The sequence below is a fragment of the Lepisosteus oculatus genome, chromosome 9 (assembly GCF_040954835.1).
Source record: "Lepisosteus oculatus isolate fLepOcu1 chromosome 9, fLepOcu1.hap2, whole genome shotgun sequence".
NCBI classification, from domain to species: Eukaryota; Metazoa; Chordata; class Actinopteri; order Semionotiformes; family Lepisosteidae; genus Lepisosteus; species Lepisosteus oculatus.
In genome coordinates, this window is record NC_090704.1 from 293,540 (window position 1) to 309,578 (window position 16,039).

At 41.0% G+C, this 16,039-nt stretch overlaps 1 protein-coding gene across 1 annotated transcript in view; it reads right to left on the bottom strand.

Moving 5' to 3' along the window:
• Nucleotides 1-16,039, bottom strand: part of syde2 (synapse defective 1, Rho GTPase, homolog 2 (C. elegans)) — a 38,628-nt gene that overhangs the window by 10,010 nt on the left and 12,579 nt on the right. The window contains exons 3-4 of the mRNA XM_015355285.2: nucleotides 9,169-10,274; nucleotides 3,790-3,916 (exon numbers count right to left, since the gene is read on the bottom strand). Coding sequence (XP_015210771.2) covers nucleotides 3,790-3,916; nucleotides 9,169-10,274 — 1,233 coding nt within the window. The remainder of the gene's footprint in view (nucleotides 1-3,789; nucleotides 3,917-9,168; nucleotides 10,275-16,039) is intronic.

The following is a 16,039-nucleotide window of genomic DNA, read 5'->3' on the forward strand; positions in this document are numbered from 1 at the left end:
GATATCAGTGCTTTGGTTTGTTTTTTGTTTTACTGCAGCTATGTAATGTATCTTTATATTGTTTATGCATCAAGTTATTTCCAAAACTGAAACTCCAGGAGACTCTAGGCTCTACCGATCACCGCAGTGTCTGGTTAATAACAGCCAACATGAGCAAATTTGCTGCACTAATCACTCGCATCATAGAGCCAAATCAGACCCTCACAACGTGGCTGGGGCAGCAACTGGTTTTAAAAATGTTGTTGAAAAGTTGATTCCCGTGACGGGTTATAAATCCCTTTGAGAAATGCAACCTATCACACAAACTGCTTCTGCTCGGATACCAACGGACAAAATAAATCCAGACTTGGTACAAAAATAATGAATATGTGTCATTATGGAGCGTCTGTGGAAACATCAACATTGTCCAAGCCCTTTCAGCAGTAGCCTCTTGTTTTGGATATACTGTTCACGGCCATATTAAAAATGAACATTCGGCTGACGTTTTCAAATCTTGCCTCAAGATTTACGTGTTCACAATAGCCTTAAATTCCTGACGTAATTCTTTCTTTTGATGTCATAATTTATACATTTTTCCTAACACTCCGAATGTAAGAATTTTCAGTTGAAAGATGCTATATAGGAATAAAATTGACTGATTCATTGACTGAAACCTGATGACTATCCGACAGCCATTGCTTTTTGCTTGCTGATGATTTGAGGCCCATAAGACACACTCCTGCTGTTTATAACGGTTGGATGTCCAACATTTGCAGGCATCACTAAAGTTTCTCCTTGGTTTACTTCAAGATCACTCACACTGTTAAAAAATGCAGGCAGGGACTTGGTTAGACCCTCCAAAAGTGCTTAAAAATTTATGTTTCTTTAAGTTATAGCATGATCCACTGCTATTCCCCATTCTTTCATTAGATGTCTCCATTTGTAATTATGACAACAGTTGGCTTTAATATAAACACAAGAGCCCCTCTGCTTATGTGACCTGGTCTGTAGAGAAAGGTGTCTTTATGTGAAAGTAAATCATTAGCTTAGATTAATTCAGCTGTGTGTTGACTCTGTTTCAGAGGGTGATTAGCCTTTTGTCTGCAATTGCAAGTAGGAAGGTTGTAATAACAGCCTGGTTACCCTGCCTGGAGCAACACAGCAAGGTGGGCTTCCTGCAGGTGTTTAACCGGCTGGTCACCCTGGTGGGCTTCCTGCAGGAGCTCCACATATTCACAGTAAGTCCGATTACCTATAAGCACGGCTGCAGATTTCTACTATAAAGGGGATTAAAGTAAAAAACAAAATACTATATTCATTTGTATTTAGGTTTATTTTACTTACATTCTGACAGGGTGAACGCATCAATAATACTATTAAGCTCAGTCCTTACAACTGTCTTTTTTATAAAAACAGGTTTAAACCATTTAAAGTTCCCAGGCATCTTCTTTGTAAACTTGTCTAATGAAATACTATATCAGGTGTGTTTTGTCCTGTTCTTAATGAAAGGTAGAGAATACTTTCCTACATTTGCTGTGGCTGTACAAGATCTTTCTTAGGCCAAAGATTGTGTTTATCTCATTTTGAGATAGATTCTGTCAGCTGCTTACAGAGCAGGAAGAAAATGCAAGGATGTACTGGTATAAACCAGTGACCATGAGAATGATGATCCTTGAGCAGAAAAACTGGTATCCTCCCTACATGCAACTTTGACCTACAAGCAACTGTACCTAATTGATCCCAGAATGACTTGTAATGCTCACTGAGGATGAGCAAGACCTGGAATATATCCTTCACCTAGCCCTTCTTCCAGATATATGCCTTGGAAAACACTTCTCAAGCCAAAACACATTCAGCTTCTCGTCACAATAAAATGCTTCTAGGCTGTTTCACAGCAGCTCTTTATTTCTGCACTATTTATTGCTGAGGTTTATTTTGCTTTTGGCCTATATTCAAACACTGATAAGACCCTATATATAATGCCTGTGCAATTACTACAAGGTGTAGCAACTACATCTGTTTGCATGCCAGAAATATGTTTAAAGAGTGTTTTGTGCCCTGTAGTCTGTTAGAGAAAATTAGCGACATCATGATCTTATAACAGTTCACAGTACTGCAGCTTGTACCTGCATAAGTAGGACTAGGCGAGACAAGCATCAAAGACAGCACTTTCAGAATAGTTACTGCTTACTACAGTTAAGCATTACCTAATGAATATGTACATCATATAATTTCAAAATAACATTTGCAATTTAATAAAAATACCCTTTTCTACACTCCTGTGTACAACAGAGATGCTTTCTGGGTTTTCAGACTAAGGTCATTGATGAGGGACCAGCTCGTAATGACCTAAATTATCCTTCAAAACCAAACACACAGTACATGCTTCTGTAATACTGGACCATATAATGTATCTCTGCTCTGGAATCTGTCCAGAATAAAACAATCAGATACATCATGGGGCTTGAGGGAATGTCCTACACTAACAAGCAGAATAAACTGAACCTTCTTTCACTCCTAAATAGAAAACCAAGCTGCATAAAATAAGTCATGTTTACATTATTAAAGATATTTGTAAACACATTCTCCTAACTATTTTAGTGAAAAAATCCCAGAAAAGTGTTTTCACAATTAAACCATAAAACATAATACTCATCATACCTCTTAACTACTATACTTAAATTTGCATATCTTCTGTATCTTGTAGCGATACAGAAGTTTGACTGATCAATTAGACAGCACAAGCAACCCTGAGGGCAAAATCAAGTCCTTGGTGCCCTAGAGTACATCACTCTGAATTAGCCCACTCCCTCTCCTCACATGAAAACTGGATTGCCAGCAAATCAACTAGTGTAACAAGAGAAACCCAAACTTCAGGCCAATTAAATGAAGCCTACGTCAAGCCAGCCCTGAGCAGTGATCGGATTAAGAAAGGTCATGACTGAGATATTAACATTCATTCAAAAGCACACAGCTGTCACAATTATGGCGCTTCAATAAATCCATAGACTTATTAAATCACTTGTTCTAAATCCATCATATTTCAGTATTGAATGATAGGTGAGAAAAAACAACACTTCTTCACAAGAATGTCCCAAGAATGGCTGCTCGTGACAGCTGTTAGATTTGGGATAATTCCTTTTCATTTCCTGTTCTTCTTAAATTAGTCTTGTCACACCAGTGCTCACCCTTCACCTTTCAGTTTCTCCTGCTTGTTAACTGCTGTGTCTTCTAATCTCCACCTCTCCCCAGCTCTCTGCAGGGCTCACCCACCCCACAGAACAAATTTGGACAGCAAGCAAAACCCAACAATCCACTTTGGCGCTCACTCTTTTTTCCTGGCCTGCTCAACTGTTAACTGTGTGCTTTACCCTGACATGCCAAGTCATGTGGATTTAAGCAGACATGATGCAAAACTGCATTGTGGGCCTTTTCTCAAAAACAATAAGCCCAGGCCTCTGTTGGCCACCATAGCCTTCCTCTTTTGTCAGGGGAAAAGTAACTTCACTAACAGATGTACTAATATCCCCACAATGTAAATCTTTTATCATAAATAACGGAATGAGAGTCAGTGGGACATCCTGGCCAAGGACACAAACACGTGAAATGTCTGAAAACTGTCCCTTTGATGAAAGTTTAAGAATTATGAGACGTTCATCAAAGCACTTTGAGATGATTGCTTTCAAAGTTCATTATGATGATGACAGGGAGAGGATTTAAAAGTTGTATTTCAAGGTATTTTCTGCAGGGGGACTGACTTGAGTGCCAAGCGCGTCCAGTCCGCACAAGGCTGAGGACAGTAGACAGTACCTGTGATGACATTGATGTCTGGGTATTGGCTCTCGGAGAGCTCCACCCCCTTGCTGTCCCTCTCAAAGGCCTCGCGCAGCTCCTTCTTCACTGCCGCCGAGCCACACAGGCGGTACAGACCCACAACCTGGCAACGCAGAAACAAACAGTTCACTCCAGGGCACCGAGGCGGCAGAACTGGCAAAAGCTCTGGGCTTTTCTGCAGACAAAAGAGGGACTGACCCATTTCTCTGTCCTGCTTGCACCACCGACAAAGCTCATCCGTTCTGCTCACACCTGAGAGGGGTGGTGCAGCTGGACAACCAACACTAGCGTGCAAAGAAAAGCTCTTTAGCAAGGCAGAAGACATGTGACCTAGTTCAAAAGACCTATAGACATCTGTAAATAAATTGCTTTTTTTACATAACATTTAAATGTATAGTCTAATTACATTTATCTTACATATAAGCATGATTTTTTTACCTAATAGTTTATTTTAAACAGTTAAAGGTTTATTGCAGCATAGAGGTCTTGCTATAATAATTCGTCAAACACTCATTATGATTAAATAAATTCCCGAATGTTGGAGTTTTTAGTTCATTTGAACGATGAGAAGCAACACTAAAAATTCCTAACTAACTTATTTCAAATGTACACATAACCTGAAACATTATCATATTTATCATTCAAAAAATGATGGGGTTCCTGCAAAACCTGAGTTTAATTTCAGAGAGAACAACTTAAAATATAACCGGTACGTCACGCTGCATTAAAATATAGAATAATATACAAACATCAGGAAGACAGTTTAAAGGTTATGTTGTTTAAATATATTCAACCAGTGCGGTCTCTATCACAGCTTTATTGAGAACAAGCAGTTTTTCTTTTAGAAATATATAACAGCATAGGCTTATTCTCCACAAGCAAGTCCTTGACTTCAGAAGGGCACACAATTTAACAGAACATCAGGTGAAAACAAAGCTTATCTATTTACTTTATTGTGCCATGTTAGTGATGCCAAGTTCTGTGAGCCAGGAGTTCTGTTTATTTTAGGAGTCTTATCTGCTTTTATTCTGAGATGTACTACATGACAAGAAGCTTACTGCTGCCCTGCTGGGGCTCAGGCCTCTGTGGTGTTTATTAGGGCCAGCCTGTGGTATCTTCAAAGGTGAAAAAATAAGGAGGTCCTAAAGGAAAAATAGTCCGTGGATTTAACCTTTTAAGTGTCTAAATGAGTAAGCAAGTTCAAGCTCAGCTGAAAGCAAGTCAGAATGGATTATACTGCTACGGCAATAATGGAACTCAATCTTTCCAGGTTGAACACTTCTGTTTATACTTTTCCTGGCTGAAAATGTTTGTACTGAGGTGGCTCTGGGCTTGACTGGCACAGAAGCTGGAGCATTAGAGCATCACAGTAAACCTCAATTGTGATAAAAGAGAAACAAAAGTAGTTTGTTAGTCTGCTTCTTTTTCATTTTGTAACTTGGAAGTGTCTATCAATTCAGAGCTGTAGCAAAAAGTTTTCAGACATTCATTTGGAAAAGTAACAACATGTTTACACTAGTACTGTGAAATAAACATTTAAGTCTGTATTTCTATACATAGACACTTCTGAATGAGAACAAGTTAAAGATTAAATAAAACCTATGTATAAACACAGCTACATAGAAGCCCTAACATGCAGGTTCTGCATAAAAATAGCCAAGGAATTTAATGACCACACATCTTTGAGTATATGTGTAGAATTGCTTTCTGCAGAAAATGTTCCACTTGCTCTGCAGCATACAGGTGCATCCGTGTTGTGCTTTCATAATGCCTCTGTGAGGCTGCAAGCAATCTGTATCATCCAGAGGAAATAATCGCCCAACCCTGCAATAATTAAGAACAAAGAAACATTTCCTGTGCTGAACTACTACTTCCTGAAGTGGTGCAGCTACCAGTATATCTAGACTGAAGAAAGACTTTTTATTCAATAACTTAACCAGAATGCAAGGATTGATAAACTTTCAACCAAGCATGTCAAACTGTGGAGAAGTGCACTGAAACCTGCACTTTTTATTCCAACAGATCCACTCGGAACATACAATCCCTTGGCATGACCAACGCACTATTATCAATGAAAGAGCAAACCAGTAAATGCCGCACAAATCTGAATAATAGTAGAAAAAAGATTGGCGAGGCAAGTTCATAAAATTATACTTATAATGGGAATGGACCAGGCAAACTCAGCAAAAGATAACAAATGATGCAGGTGTTTCAAAAAGGGTCAACAAAGTTAGCAAATTCCTCTTGTATGAAAATTATATCTATACAGATTAATTGCCCAAACCCCTTTTGACTTGGAGCAGCTTGTGCGTGACAGATCGCGTTTCTCATAGAGGTTTATGACCCATGCAGGCATGAAAAAAGAAATGACAAATATGCAGGTCTAAACCGGAAAAGGCTTTGCTGATGAAACTGACTAAGTCTACTGCAATTGGTGAATGAGGTCATAAGAAGGTTTTGAAAGGGTTTGTGACCACTTGGGCCAGGCTGCCATCTTGGTAGAGCAAATGGTCCCAAGTTTGGTCCATCTTTAGCAGTTTCTCCTGTCTAGTCTGAAAATGCTAGACTGGTCTCTGAACACAGGTAGCCTCCAAGGTGGGAAGAGAGAAAACCTCACAATCGCCACTAGCTAATAAAATCAACCATGAACTATCACGTTTCCAGTCACAAGAAGAATATATCTGATAAATTAATTATTGGCTTTAACATACATCTGTCTAGCATGTTTTTGCATCATTAAATTGTTTGAAGAGTTAACGCACCCATGATCCGCAAAAGCCTGTGGCATCCTTTTAGCACTGACTGCTATGCCGACACAAAGAGCTTTCTATGCAGGGAAATGTAATTAAAAAAAAATTAGATTTTTGTCCACAGTTCCAAAACCCATTATCTTTAAATAAATGCCATAAGTTTCACTTACATTCCTTTGTGACACAACCTATAAATTCCTCCTGATCAGCCCCGAAATCCCCTCCTGGCTCCGACACTGGTGTGAGGAAACCAGGGCTCCTGTGGTTTTAATAACATCCCATGTCTATCCTCCACTTTGTCTTCAGCTTCCAGGGCTCCATGCTCTTCTAATTAATACTAAGAGCTCTCAGGATTAAAGGATAGGCCCTCAGCTTGCAGCTGATAAATTTGCTTTATAGACTAAAAGCAGCCCGCAGCAATGCCATGAGGAGAGTATATGAACCCTGGCCAGACAGTTTTATTGCTGGCGTCCCGACTCTAATTAAGTAACGTAGGGGCAGAGTCTCGCTCCAGTGGCATTGGCTTCAAAAGTATAAAGGTATGAGGCAGCACATCGGCACCAGGTCACCGTGCAAACTGTGCAAAACGCTGACACATTCCATTTCCAAAAGTATGTTTCAGCGGGAATGGAAAACAGAAAAAAATATCTGTGTACTAATTAGCTGGAATACTGTTACAAAACAATAAAAAGAAACATGTTCCAAGTCAATGAGATGTCAAAGTCCTTCTGTTTGGCAGGAGAAACGTGCCCAAGAGAAAACAAATTCTGTTTTCTCTTAGGGGCCCAACACAATTATCTCAACAACAGAACAAATTTCTCCCATTCATTTAAACAAAGGCACTATACATCAACACTGCAACAAAACCCAGCTAATTCATCAGTGGCTCTGCAAAGTGTAGCTGACACTTTAATTTACAACATCAATAACATTACAGAACTTCTCCTAGATCAATCAAAGGTGAAATGGAGTCCTCACCCCCGTGTCCCGAAGGCACAGGGAATAAACCACTTTAGTAACTGCCCTTAGATATCAATTCAGTTGATTACTCCCTCACAGTTATCATATTCCAGAATGCAATGCAGATAAAGATCACAGAAGTAAACGAAAATGGCACTGGCTTATTATGAGTGCAAAAAAATTTTTTTTTGTCTGGAGCTACTCCGAACTCTACAGAACCACCATCTTAAAGTGTCCAATGAAGTGAAACTACATGGAAGCTCATTTAAAACCATGAACAGGAGGCATGTCATTATACAGTGTTCCAGGCATATGGAACAACTCAGCCACATTGCTGAAGACAATTTACTGCTTTCTTTCAAGAAAGAGCTTGATGAGCTCCAAGAATTAACTGCACATGGAACTGTGGCCTGCTAGACAAGGCCTTCTAGCATCTTCATAGTTTAAATAGGTTTATACAGCCTATCAGGAATGCCTGGAGCTATCTGAAAAGCTTTCCAGCTGTTTCGTGTTGTTTCTGGATGGTCTACGGCTGTTCTGAACAGTCAGAATCTCCGAGTTAGGCTATAAGTAAATGTAGATCAAACATGAGAAAAATGAGCAAAGGAATAAATCATTTAGCTATTTTGATACTGGAGGATAAGCAAAAAGAAAATTAGCCTTAATTAGAATTAAGTGATGTTTAAAGCAACTAATTAATTCTAAAAAGACTAATATAGGCAAAGCTAGTGTTATGTAATAGATCTAACTGGATTAGGGTAGGGATGTTGATACTCCCTGTTGTCTAAACATCACCAAAACCCGACAATAACAAATCTAATCACTAAAACACACTTTTTTAATAGAAAGTGATGCAGGGAATTCAATGTCATAGTCTTGGGGATTGCCGTTATTGAATCAACACAAAGAGTCAAAATTGGCTGGACCTGTCAGACTGCCAAGCCTGAAGAAAAACAAATGTCACAGGTGGTGCAGGCTACAGAATAGCAACACGCAAACTATGCTGGCACTGCAAGGATCTGCCAAATGTCCTTGAGTTAACCTGGAGAGCCTGTCCTAGGACACAAAGAGTTTCTTCATGTGTGGGACAGATGACAAGAAGGTAGGTACTTAAGATGGGTAGTAACAAGTCCAGTCTTGTAGAAGGAAGACAAAACCTATATTTTAACTGTACAGTTCTTGCTCGGAAGAGGTCAAGTCTAAATGAGAAGGAACATTTCTCAGTGGAATAAGCAGTTATCAGCTTTGTCTCTGAAACAATGGAAAATCTTCTGTTGTTTTGGCAGCACATGGGGCTAATGTTTGCAAAACAGTGTCCTGTGTCACACCCTAAATGAGGGTTTGAACCGGTCATAGATACACACAATAACACAGAGATCTTCAAAGCTCTTTGTTCCAGAAGAAAATGATCTGTCATTAAGATTAAAGCTTTGAAAGTGCAAATCTAACAAAACATAACATGATTGAAGATTTTTGATTAAATACAGTTGGTTAGAATTTAACAAAAAAAGAACAGCAATGTTTGTACTTGTTTTGTAAAAATAAGAACTGCAATTTTAACCAAAAGGCTTTGAGATATGCCTTAAAACACCCAGGATAACTCAAATGCCAACCCTGTCAAAATAAAGAAATGAGAACTCTTTACCTGGCAGCCTCTCTTCTCAATCTCAGTAATGCACTTCTCCATCAGCAGGGGCACCATGAACCCAGCGTTCTCGCGTTCCACCACCCTCCAGGCTTCCACGCCAAACACCACAGGGTCATGGTCACCTTCGGGGCTGTCCAAGGAGTTCTCCCACTGCTCCATCAGGGTCAGCTTCACATAGATCAGGCCCCGGGGCTCTAGCTTCACGGCCAGCTGGTGGGTCTTGGTGACGCGGAAGAGCGTGGGGAGGACCACCGTCCCGTGACAGCAAACCTTGTTCCTCCGGGGAGCGGGATCCCAGCTGAACACCACCAGCTTCAGGTGCTGGGCGTTCTCTAGATCGATGTTGAAAGTGTGGTCCATGTCAAGGAAGGTGGTCCTGCAGGTCAGGAGTGCGGTGCGGGCCTTGTTGACCGAGTCCACCTGGATAGCGCAGTAAACATCGCGGGAGTCAATGCGGGGCGGCTTGAGGTCCTCTGCGCCGTAGAAATGCACGCTCATCAGCCCGGAGATGTAGTGTGAGCACTTGGGCTGGTCCACAAAGCTGTAGTGCCGGAAAGCGTCGATGTCGATCTCTGTGCCGGGGAGTCTCTGGGTGCAGCTCACTGGGGCTTCCTTCCCCTTGCCAGCCTTCTCGGCGTTGTGCTTGCCCGATTTTGCGACCAGCTCAGGGGAGTCCCCGTCGCTGAGGTAGCCGCCCTTGCTGGCCGATTTGGAGCGCCGGCTGCTCTTCTTCTTGCTGAAGCTCTGCTGGGTGGACACGCTGCTGTCCAGGTGGTAACGGGAGATGACGTTCCTGCTGGCCGCAGCGCCCGCCCCAGGAGAAGGGTGGGGGCGGCGCCTCTGGCTGGACTCGGCCCCACTGCTGCTCCCACTGCTCTTCGGGGACGAGGGCTGCTGCTCGGGCTGGGCACTGCCGCTTGGAGCCCCCTTCACGCTCAACTTCCTGCTGAGCTCTGGCAACTTCTTCATCTTCAGGGAGAGCTTCCGCACAGTTCCAGGAGACTTGATTTTGTCTGGAAAGGACCAGTTGATGGAGCTGCCTTTCTTTGAGGGGTTGGGGCTGGAAGGGGGAGAGAAGCCTGTGCTTGGTGAGTCGATCAGATCTGGAAAACAGAGGCGAGCAGATGTGTCACAACTAAGATGCAAAGAGCACCGGCAAAACAAATGCCTACAGTCACCAATCTTGAAGGCTGTAGTACATCAACAAAGCAAGTTTCAATGCTATACGTTTGCAAGTTTTTCAATGTACTGAGCCATATTTTTTAACCCAGTCATTTTAGAAAATCAGGCTTTGAAGTCCTCACATCCATAGTCCATTTTTGTGCATTAAAACATTTAAAAAGCAAAATTTGATATCTTCCCTTCTCATGACATAAAAACTCTGAACAGTCAATTCAGCAATGATCACAATTCTTACAGGTTACTGAATCACAAGAGTTTGTTTTTATTAAATTAATAGAATGTAAGAACATTGTAACTCTGTTCAACTTGGTATTACATTTTACAAAACATCAGTCTGTGTTCCATACTGGAGTTCACCAAAATTACTCTGGTGAACCTGTATTTTGTACTAAAAATAAAACAAAACTCCTTTTGAAATACTTCAGACAGACAGCAGCACCTACTAAACAAAACGTATTACACAACAGTTAATACATGTTTTTATCTGTCAGGGAGAAGAAGTAAGAAAAATTAGAATTGGCAAACCCAACAAAAGAAAAGGCTACAGAGAACTTTTTAGAAAAGATAACTGCATAGCTTGCCTGAAATCATAAAATAAAATATATGCATAACAACAAGAAGAGCAAATCGCAACAAAATACAAATCAATACAATTTGCAGTTTTGGTGTGTATTTCTTACCTCTGAACCAGGCAAATCATTATTTTCTTGTGGTGGAAATTGAACAGATTAAAACAATCCAAGTCCACAGAAATGCTCATCTACAGAGTACACATATGCAAACAATATGCCACAGCATGACAGGATACACAAGTTGTCTAACAGGAACTACTACTGCAGTGCAGCCATCAAAAACTAAAACTGTATTTTTTTTCTATCAGCACCATACATGAGATTTCATGTTTAAATAAATGTTTCCCTATTCCTAAATTAAGACACTGCAGATTAGCGCAGATATAAAGAAACATACTCACAGTGAGCACAGGTTGGAAACGGCTCTTGCTCCTGTGAAATGTACCCAAAATGTGGCATCAACTCATCACATAAATACACACTAATCCTTCCAGAAGGGAAAAATAAGTCACCGAGTCACACCAGAATAAAGCAGTGCTACAGGTCCATGATTTAATATCAAACCACCACTGAAACGCATGCATCCTCTTATATAAGAAGACAAAAAGTTATGATTCACAAGACAGTTACTTCAAACCTTCCGGAAGAACTAGTGGTCTAGATAAGAAAAGAAGTGAGAGACAGGCTTCCTTGTGAACAGAAGGAACTGGTCTCCAGTGGAGGTTGGGATGACAGGACAAGGCCTCAACACTTCTGTACGGAAGAGCAGGGACTTGACTGGCTCAGCTCTATCCTCCATTGTCACACTTCAGCCTGGGTCACTAGCTGACTGGGAGCCCCTGCGGGATCACAGAACTGCTGCACCGCTGCCAGGTGTAGGATTGGGTTTTGTCGGCCAGGGTTTCTTGGCTCACAGCAAATAAGCAACTCCTGCCATTTCCCTGGGGCCTGAAGGCTCGCAGTGATGTGGGCGAGGGGTGTGCCTCTCTCCCAGTCACCACATCACTGCAGAGCTCCCAGCAGCCAGGGCTTCAGCGGCAGAGCCATCACTGTGATCCAAGAGGACAAGACACCTGGCAATGCTCAACTGGAGGGGTATGGAATAAAAATAACTGGCTACCTAAATTTGCAAAAAAACACAGTTAAGTATCAACAGTTGGTCTTTACACTTTATTTTCTTAAGCAAAAATGAATTGCAGCAAACCCAGCTTATTTTCTTTTTGCTACAAATCACGAATCTTGTGGATTCTACATATCGGCAATTTTCAAGTTCACATATGCAGATGTTATTCAGTGATTAGACTTACTCCCTTTTTTAACACAGTAGCACAGCTAACAGAAGCACCAAAGATAAGAGGCACAAACTCCAGACAGGGCAGCTCTATTTGCTGCCTGCCTGCTGTGCTCTTCTGGCACAACAGGAGCTGGAGCTGTGAGCCCTGACAGACAGGACAAAGACTCCCCTTGTGCTGCAAATCACAGCACAGCCCTGCCAGTGGGCTGTCCTGCAACATTCCTTAATAAACAGAGCCGTGTTTAGACCTTCTTCTATTAATCCCTTCTTTTTTTTACTCTTCCTGCCAATAACTCCCAACATGTAATGAGAGTGAGGAAGCCGTTTCCACACTTCCCCATCTACACTGAAGCCCAGGGGCTCACAACAATGAGATACGCCATGGGATTTACTCAGGAGGGCTCTGTGTGTTGGAATATCAAGGCTAGTGTTTTAAGGGAAGGATATCAGGAATTTACATAGTGTAGCAAGCAAGGGCCTGATTTGGGTGCATTCATGGAATCCTGCATTTCCCTCATATATGACAGGTTTTGTTGTGGCAAAAGATACTCAGGCAAGAGCTCCACAGAGTGAATTTCTATTTCTAAAAGAAGAAAAAGGTTCTTTCACAGGTCTATAAATATGTCTTGAGTGCACAAACTGCACAAAGGTGAAAGTATTATTAATTGAGCAAATGCTTTTCCCCCCACAGTGACATACATTTGTACCCATGGGTGTCATTAAAATAATGGGCACATGAATACAACCCTCCTGCTCTCCCAGTTACAGCTAACAGAATTGTTTTAAAAGAATGAGCTGTAAAGCAGGCTCACTTACAGAAATCCAAGAGGAACAAAAGTCCTTTTACACTTCTATGATTACTATACATATACACACATCAAGAAGCAGACACAAATGTACTGCTTTTAACAGATTAAATGGGACACAAGAATTTTGTGCGCTCTTATACTTGTTCTTCTTTCCTTATTTAGGCAAACAAACCGTCTTCTTCAAAAACATTTCTGAATGTGTGATAAGGTTAGGGTTAGTCCACAGACATGGGACAACTTACTTCTACAAACCAACCTTTGCCAATCTCTATGTCTAACAAACCAACAGTATTCCCTCAAGCAGTAGGAGGTGACTTTAGCAAACACGTGAAGCAGAAATAATATGAATCTTGTTTTGGAAATTCATGCAGGGAAACAGGATGGCATGCTGATCCTTGCCCCATTTGAGATGCCTGACCCCCCCCCCCAGCTCTGGGACTGGGCATGTAACTGGATCCCCAGGGCAAACCTACATTGTCAGAGCCTCTGCACTCCACAGCCTGGAAGAGATCACTGCTCACTCCCTGAACCTTCGGGCACCTGGCCTGCAACATTTTCACAAAACACCGGCAGCAACTAACAGCTCCTGATTGCTCTTAAGACAGTGCCACTCATGAAAATTGTTTGCTGTCAGTGTGATTAATGAGAAGCTCTGATTGTTTTACAGACTTCGAAAAAAAGAAGGCACCAACTACAGTTTTACAGTACCTACGAAATTGAACCCAGTCCTGCCTCAGTGACAAGATTTTGAAGAGTCAGCCCACAACTGGCTATTCTTCCATTTACCAACTTCCCTGACTGTGGACTAGTACCATTCTTCTGTTGAACCCTACTGCAGCATTATTTCCAACAGAATTTGGCACTTAACTCCTAAATACAATGAAGGTCTTTGAATTTGATACACTTTTTAAGACAAATTACAGATCTGCTGCAAGCATTTAAAAGAGTTTTTTTCTAAAAGGACACAGTTACCACGCTTCTTAAATTGCCCAAAAAGAAAACCCCAAAGAACTGTCAGGACCAATTACACAGGCTTGAAGCATCAATGGTAAAAGTAGTCAATAACCTTTTTATTACTGTATCAGAATTTAAAGTACTGTATTAATCTTCCTAACTGTACTGGTCATCTGCTGTTTTTGTTTTCGTTTTGTCCTATTCAAACCAATCAGTATTGAACACCTCCAAAGATAACAGAAGCGGAGGTGTTTCATTACAATGGATACAAAACCTGCTAATGAATGCAGGGTACACTATTTGAAGATGGACAGTTGCCAGGGTCTAATTTTTTTGTGCTACAAAACCAAATCCCATCCCTCCTGCCAAGCGTTCTGTAACTAGAGCAACCAGTGGCATCCTGACTCCACTCCCTAATCAAATTATTATGTACAACTATGTCTAACTGGTTCAAAGCCATAAAAGTACATCAAACGCAGCATCAAAAACATGCAAAGATATTTGTCCCTAAGCTGTCAGTGTGCGGGGATATGCAAGGGAAAGGACCCTTTTTTCACAGTAGAGGCCCAGTAGATCCAGACAGTTACTGAACAGTCAGTGTTCCCATGTACAAGTGACAGCAGGTAACAGAGCCTAGTGACTGTGGCTTCAAATATTCTATTGGGTTTAACAGGCAGGTGATCCAGAGCATGGCTGCTTTCCTCAGTCACTTTTGTTTGCTGGCATCCCATATTGAAAAACACTGAGACCCACGGAAGTTCTGTATTAGCAATGTGCCCAAGCTGGATCAGATTCCTCGCTTGTCTTCTCATTCTCAGGGCTCTGGCACACAAAGAGGAATCTTGTGACTCATTAAGAGAAGCCAGACGCTAATACAAAAGCTGGGCCACACTCAGGATCCCCTTTGTTTTCTATTTTCAGGTTTTCTGTCATATGGATACGCTTGGAATGAAGCACAGTCATGTGATGAGTTCCCTTGCTCATTCTTGTTCCACAGATGTTCATTTCAGCCGCATACATTACTAATTTACTAATAATTACTTTGCTATCAAGCGATAAGCTTTGCTATTAAGTAAGAAGATGTTAAAGGTCTTTTTTTTTTTTACAAAAGAAGTCTATTGTAGATTGTGTATAAATTACAAATAAGATGTAATTAGTTAATTTATGTGGTTACAGGAACACGCTTAATCATTTACCTGAACTTATACCTGTGTGACAGAACTTTGTGTCTGTAAACAGTAAAAAGGAACATCCCATCCCACACTTTCAGTTTATCTTTGCAGGGAGAAGAAAACTAATGAAAGCTTCAAGGCCTTGGGCTGAATCCAGGGAAACACAGAGTTCATGCTGTGTTCTTCTGCTGTACTGGTCCTATGTCAGAATACATGGACAGTGGAGGCACCAAGGTTTATCTTCTTACTGCTTTTTTCAGGAAATTACCAACGGTTTTGAAAAACACAAAGGAAGAAAAGTCACCCTGATGTAACTGCAGATCACACAATTTCAAGCAGAAGAGACCCACAACCACACAAAAAAAATCAGAAAGACAAAAGGAAACCTTAAAAATCTTTTACTACTGGAACACCAGGCCAAAATGGGTTATCTTAAAAAAGGACAAGTCTTCAATGTTACTGAAATTTCAATTGTAAATAGTTGCAAGACTTAAAAAAGAAACATGCGAACAGCCCATTAAAATGTTTATCTCGTGCATTTCTGCACATATTCATTAATTGGTAACATTTTAAACTGCAGAATTTGCAATCAGAAAAAAGGATGCATCTAAAACTCCTAACACGCAGATAGATAAAAACAATCTGGTGGAAAAGTTTAATTAAAAAAAACTGCAGTCTCATTTAGAAAGGACATCAGTTCAAATGACATCTTAAGGACTGTAGGGATATGTAGTTTACAGGGAATGAGGAATGGCAAGCAATGAACCACAATTAACCACAAAATAACGAATTACTTAACAGCACAGTATTGTGTAGCTTCTACAGGCGACAGTTTCCGATGATGCAGAGGACTTGAGGTTACCAGATAACAGGGAGAGACAAGCT